The sequence below is a fragment of the Octopus bimaculoides genome, chromosome 11, assembly GCF_001194135.2.
Source record: "Octopus bimaculoides isolate UCB-OBI-ISO-001 chromosome 11, ASM119413v2, whole genome shotgun sequence".
Classification (NCBI taxonomy): domain Eukaryota; kingdom Metazoa; phylum Mollusca; class Cephalopoda; order Octopoda; family Octopodidae; genus Octopus; species Octopus bimaculoides.
The window spans coordinates 589184-595822 of NC_068991.1; the positions used below are offsets into that span (position 1 = coordinate 589184).

The window sequence follows — 6639 nt, forward strand, 5'->3', positions numbered from 1 at the left end:
GGAGGAAGAAAAAGAAGAGAGACAAACAAAATACCACCAAGCTGTTGGTATTTTATCACACACACACATATATATGTGTATGTATATATATATATATATATATATATATATATATATGTGTGTGTGTGTGTGACGACCATATCAATGTTGATTGAAGGACTTGCAGCAAAGACAGTTTCGAATGCAGTTGGGAAAAAGTCTGCTGATTTGGTTAAAAGCAGATTTGAGAAACAAGCTCACAGCCTAATGTCACAGAGACGAAGAATAAGGGAGAAATGAATAAATCAACAAGCTTCAATAAATATTTCCCCTAAAATATATCTCAACAAGGAATAAACCTCACGATAAAAAATTCCTCTTTCCTACATCTTCCACGTCTACATACACATTATATATGCAAGTGTATGTATATGTGTGTATATATATATATATATAAGTGAATGTTTATATTTATACATAACATGACGTGTTAATAAAATGGTGTAATTACCTTCTTTTTGCCAGGATGAAGTGTCCAAAGTGATTTCCCATTTAAAACACTGACAGGTTCACCAACATCGTAATTGAAATCCTTGACTGGGTCTCTAGAGAAGAAGGACCACATCGTGGCAGAGGATTGAAACCTCGACTGTCAAATAATCAGCCGCGTGTCACTTTGGTTGGCCACCGGAAAACGGTGTTGTTGTCGACACTAAAATAATAACCCCGGTCTTTCTAATCTGGATTTGATACGTCAACTTTTGCAATTGATACTTGTTATAAAATCAGAATCATATGATACCAAAAATATACGATACCATTCTTATGAAACCTTCGAAATAAATTCTGAGAATTTCCTTATTTCAGTCGACTGATTTTTCTACAAGTATGTAGAATATCAGGAAATGTAAGGGAAATAATTCTCCATTGTAGGAAGCAAATTAAGAAATAATTATTTAATTGTTTTTTGAAATATTTCGTTTACTCTTCTAAAATTCTAAATTTATTTCGTTTTCTAATTAATATTTCTGCTAAGGTTTAGGAATAAGTTTATTGTAATATATATCTAAAACATGATTCATGTTTGTTAATTAAAAATGAGGAATGGAAATGACGAAATGAAAGGTACTAATTGCTGGAATAATTTAACGTAATAAGAAAACAATATCTTGTAATTTGATAGTATTTTATTTATAAAATACTCCAGCTCTTAAAATCTTCTCTCTGTATAATAAATTTTCTAAAGTATCTATTAATATTTTTTTTCTTTCTGCAGATAACTAAAATGAGAATAAAAATATGAAATAAATTATATTGAAACAGGTGAATGATAACATTAACAAGTCATGTATAATTTTCTTTAATATCTTATAGATTTATTTAAAAAAAATTATTGTATTGGTTTTATTCACTTGCAGGTAGTTTGTTAATTCTCTAATTAACATTTCCGCGAGCGAAATTCGAAACGAATGTAATTCCGCAATTTCGATTCACTCTTCCACAGCAATGGCAGAGAGTAAAGAGCCAGAAGTGAGTGGAGAAGTTATGTCATCTGAAATAATCAATTTAAATGTTGGTGGGCGACGATTTTCAACTTCAAGACAGACTTTAACGTGGGTACCAGATTCTTTCTTTACCAGTCTTCTCAGTGGAAGGATATCGAGCCTAAAAGACGAAACTGGGGCTATTTTCATCGACCGAGATCCGAAATTATTTTCCATCATTCTACGATTTTTGCGAACCAAAGAAATAAGTTTAAAACATGTCGATATCTCAACACTTCGACACGAAGCGGAATTCTACGGTATTATGCCTTTAATTCGTCGTTTAGTGCTTTGTGAAGATCTTGATCACCCAACTTGTGGCGGTGTGTTGTTTCACAGCTATCTTTCTCCACCAACTCCTCCGCAACCAGAATCCATGGACGGAGGTCAGTCTCATTCTCTTGTTAGTCTAATTGAATCTGAACTATGTCGACCTGGTGTGGCTCAGAGGGTTGATGCTGGTGCCAGTAACGAAAGCAGCAGCCCACAACAACAACAACTACATACCCATTCCCGAAATTCTTCAGTCGATCTTTGCCACACGCATTCCAGACAACCTTCCATGGAACTTCGACCTAACGCTGTGTCACGCAATTCTTGTGGTGACATTCGTCATTCTCGGAAGTCTTCTTGGGATTTAAGAGGTAACAAATTCGATTCCAATCGTATGCCTGTCCAATCTATGCGAGTGACTATGATACGTGGCCACCACAACTGGATCTGTATTGCTTATTTACATTTTATCTCTTGTTTTCGTATGGATTCCACAGGTTGGCACCTGATTTGGACCAGTTTCTACATGGAGAATCCAGTCGAAAGAGTTGCACTCAATGCCAAAGTAATCAATCCAAACCAGGATTTTGCTAACAAAATGGTAGCTGCTTCAACTGGAAGCACGATTTGGTTGTGGTCTGTCACAGATGACGGTGACAGTAGAGAAATTGGAACATTTAATTTAAAAGTATCGGTAGATTCTTTGTTTTTCATTGGTAGCCAACTTGTGGCGCTGAGTCAAACAGGTAAAGTGGGAGTCTGGCATGCTATGACTCAACATTGGCAAATACAAGATGTGATACCGATCACAAGTTATGACACGGCTGGCTCTTTCTTACTTCTTGGTTGTAATAACGGATCAATTTATTATATTGATATGCAGAAATTTCCTCTTCGTATGAAGGATAATGATTTATTGGTGACTGAACTTTACAAAGACCCTAGCAATGATATGGTCACTGCTCTTAGCGTCTATCTAACCCCCAAAACTAACAGCCTCAGCGGTAATTGGATTGAAATTGCCTACGGCACAAGTTCTGGTACGGTGCGTGTTATTGTTCAACATCCAGAGACAGTGGGACATGAACCGCAACTTTTCCAAACTTTCACAGTCCATCGAAGTCCTGTCACCAAAGTGATGTTGTCTGAGAATCACCTTGTTTCAGTTTGTTCTGAGTATAACCATGTAAGAACTTGGAGTGTCACTCGCTTCAGAGGAATGATTTCAACTCAGCCTGGTTCCACTCCACTCGCATCTTTTAAAATTGTTTCACTTGATAGAATGGATAACCAGATGAGTTATCCTGGTGGACATGATTTCGATAAACTCCCCGGTCCTTTTGGCGAACAGGATGACAAACAGGTTTTTGTGCAGCGTGTTGTCCCTGATACAGATCAACTTTTCGTGCGTCTTTCTTCTACAGGTCGTAGAGTTTGTGTGATCAAATCAGTTGATGGCAGCCCTATCAGTTCATTTTGTGTGCATGAGTGTGATGGTTCTAACAGAATGGGATCCAGACCCCGGCGTTATTTATTTACTGGACATACGAATGGTAGCATCCAAATGTGGGACCTGACCACCGCTATTGAAATGATGAAGAAAGACCAGTGTGCCACAAGTGGTGGTCCTACACCCGCTGAACTTGTCTATATTCTTGACCAGTTTGATTTGAGTAATTCTCGGTCATCGACCCCCTGTATGAGTCCGTCTCCCTCTGTTATTGCACCCCATGGATTTCAACCCATGGCATGTCGACAAAGAGCTGAAACTTTTCCTTGTGATCAGCAACCTGAAGCAGGTTGTTCTGTTGATGTTGAAGATGATGATGATTTCGAAGCTGAAGTCTCATGTTTTTAAATCTGACAGAATTGGTGCAACACCAGAGTAAAATAACTTTTTGTATTACAAGTTCAAATCCTCCCAACTTAACTTTTGTCCCCTTCAGGTTGAAGCCAGCTTCAGTGAAATAAGAATCAATCAAGCTAGTCATTGCTTTAATGATCTACACTTTTTTTCCCAACAGTTTCTGGCCAATGGGAGAAAACTTTTATTATTATTATTATTATTTTTTTAGGTGTTTACCTTTCATCTTTTCTGGGTTGATAAAATAAATACCAGTGGAACATTGAGGTTGATGTAATCGACTCATCCCCTCCCCCCAAAATTGCTGGCCTTGTGGCGAAATTTGAAGCCATTATTATTATTATTATTATTATTATTATGGCAGTGAGCTGGCAGATTTGTTTGTATTGGTAAAAATGCTTTGCAGTAGTATTTGTTTCAGCACTTTGGAGTTCAAATCCTGCCAAAGTCAACTTCGTCTTTCATCCCTCCATCATCAAAACTGCTGGCCTTGGGCTTAAGTTAGAACCATTTATTATTATTATAGTGTTGGTAAAAATGCTTTGCAGTATTTCTTCTGAGTTCAAATCCTGCTGGGGGTAAACTTTGCCTTTAAACCCCCCCCAAGACTAATATTAAGTATTGGGAAGGATGGTCTCGACTAAACTCCTCCCCTCAAAATTGTTGGCCTTGGGCCAAAATTAGAAACCATTATTATTATTATTATTATTATTATTATTATTATTATTGTTATTAAGGTAGTGAGCTGGCAGAATGGTTTTGGCACTAGACAAATTGCTAAGTGGTATTTCTTCTGACTCTTTATGTTCTAAGTTCAAATTCTGTCAAGGTTGATTTTGCCTCTCATCATTTGGGGGGGGGGGGGTGTCAGTAAAATAAAGTACCAGTTGACTACTGCGGTTGATGTAATCAACTAGTCCCTCTCCCAAAATTTCGGGCCCTGTGCCAAAATTAACAAACATTATTATTATTATTAAGTACGAGTGTTGATGTAATCCACCATTCTTGCTTCTCCCCTAAATCTTTGGTAAGAAATCATTCAGCAGAATTATTAGAGTCTTAGACAAAATGGGTGCAATTTGTTTTTAGCCCTTCACATTCTGACTTCAAATCTCTCCCTCATCAACTTTGCCTTTCATCATTTCGGGGTTGATAAAATGAAATTCGCAAATTCCTGGCATTGTGCCTTTGGAAGAGATCCTTACAAAACTATTATTATTATTAAGATTGAGATTATTGTTAATAACCTTGTTATTGTTGGTAGCCTCATGTTGATGAACAAATTTATTTTATTCTATGATGGATGCTAACAAACCAGCACCACAAGCTGGAATTCAGTCTTTCAATAACTGTAAAAAGAAAAAAGAAACAACTTAAAAAAAAAGAAAGAAAAACTATAGAAAAAAAAAACAAAAAAACAGAGAAGCTTACTGTTCATGTATGGCTTCAGTGCTAATTCTTGGTATTTTTTTGAAAATTGGCAGAATTTTCAGGGAAAGGCTTCTCCCCGACCATATTGTTTTGAAACTCAATATTTATGTTGGATTATAAGAATATTTTCGTTTTTTAATTTTTGGTTTTCATTGAATTGTAATATCAGTTCCAGGCTTCTGTAAAGCAATGTGTCTTTGGAAATGGTTGAAATCTATTGTAACATTTTGTGTGTGTGTGTGTGTGTGTGTGTGTGTGTATATATATATATATATATATATACACACATTTGTATGTATAGATAAATTTGATTGTATATAATGTAATGTGTGTGTGTGTGTGTACATAAATCTGTTGCTCTCTCTCTCTCTCTATATATATATATAGAGTCACTTGTGTAAAGTGGTTGGCACTAGAAAGGGCATCCAGCCAAAACAGGCAGTAGAGCTTGGTACAGTCTTCTGGCTTGCTGACGCCTGTCAAACCGTCCAACCCATGTCAGCATGGAAGATGGATATGAAATGATGGTGATGTATATAGTTTATTTTTACAAGGAAAATGCTGACAGTCTCATCAAAGTTTTGGTTTTACAGCCATCATACATACATGTGTATGTTTATAATATGTGTATAAACTTGTTTACACATGCATTATATATATATATATATATAGAGAGAGAGAGAGAGAGAGTTCAGTTTTTTTATTTTTTACTGTACTGAAAACATGATTTTATTCTACTTTTACATTTTTAATTTTGAGGTTTTTTCCTTATTTTTTTGTCTGAGTTACTTGTTGTTTATTTGGAACAGTAAACTTTTGAAATCCATCATTAACAGCAACATATGACAACATCACACGAACCTGAAGATGAGACTAGGAAAGTCTAAAAATATTGATGATGGATTTGAGAACTTTACTGTTTTTAGCAAACTATCTGAAACTCAGACGAAAATATGGAAAGGCCTTGGTAAAAACATCAAACTAGAATGCAGTCATGTTTTCCATATAACACAGGTGTTTGTGTGTGTGTGTTCATATAAATATGTTGTTTGGTATGTATATATAATATAGAAATACATGTGCACACACGTGTATTTGTTTTTGTATAAACTTGTTGATATTGAGGTGTATATAATCTCTCCTATATATGATTAGTGTGCATGGTAGCGTATCCAGTCCCACAAAAGGGGGTGGGTTTGCATAAATGGTAGTAACATATTTTCAGTGTAAATCACAGTCAAAGATTTTTGTCATTTGTGCCACCAGGGTTTACAAAATAGCTGAGAGGAATAGATCAATGGTTGAGATTCAGTTGATTGTACACAATATTAGAGAGAGAGAGAGGGAGAGATGTGTTCCATTTTACAAAATTGTGTTGGTATCAAGTTGATATTTGTTCTGTTGTTTTACAGAATCCACTTCTGTTGACAAATGACTGTTTCTCACACACACACACACACACACACACACTATATTGAGTGTTAATCAATATAGTCATTCATATAAATGCTCTCAACTAATATATTGTCAGTATATATATACATATAT

General features: G+C 35.6%; 2 protein-coding genes across 3 annotated transcripts in view; one reads left to right on the plus strand and one right to left on the minus strand.

Annotated features, from left to right (window-relative positions):
- LOC106881845 (N-terminal kinase-like protein) overlaps positions 1–686 on the minus strand; it is a 25261-nt gene extending 24575 nt beyond the window's left edge. Inside the window, exon 1 of one of the 2 annotated variants that reach the window (XM_052971422.1) lies at positions 491–686. In XM_052971422.1, coding sequence (XP_052827382.1) covers positions 491–604 — 114 coding nt within the window. In that variant the 5' untranslated portion in view covers positions 605–686. The remainder of the gene's footprint in view (positions 1–490) is intronic. The other variant, XM_014932360.2, reaches the window with a different exon arrangement.
- Positions 687–1474: 788 nt separating this feature from the next.
- On the plus strand, positions 1475–6580 carry LOC106881846 (BTB/POZ domain-containing protein KCTD3). Its single transcript, XM_014932361.2, has one exon. The coding sequence runs from the start codon at positions 1486–1488 to the stop codon at positions 3652–3654; it is 2169 nt and encodes a 722-aa protein (XP_014787847.1). The 5' UTR covers positions 1475–1485; the 3' UTR covers positions 3655–6580.
- Positions 6581–6639: the final 59 nt, after the last annotated feature.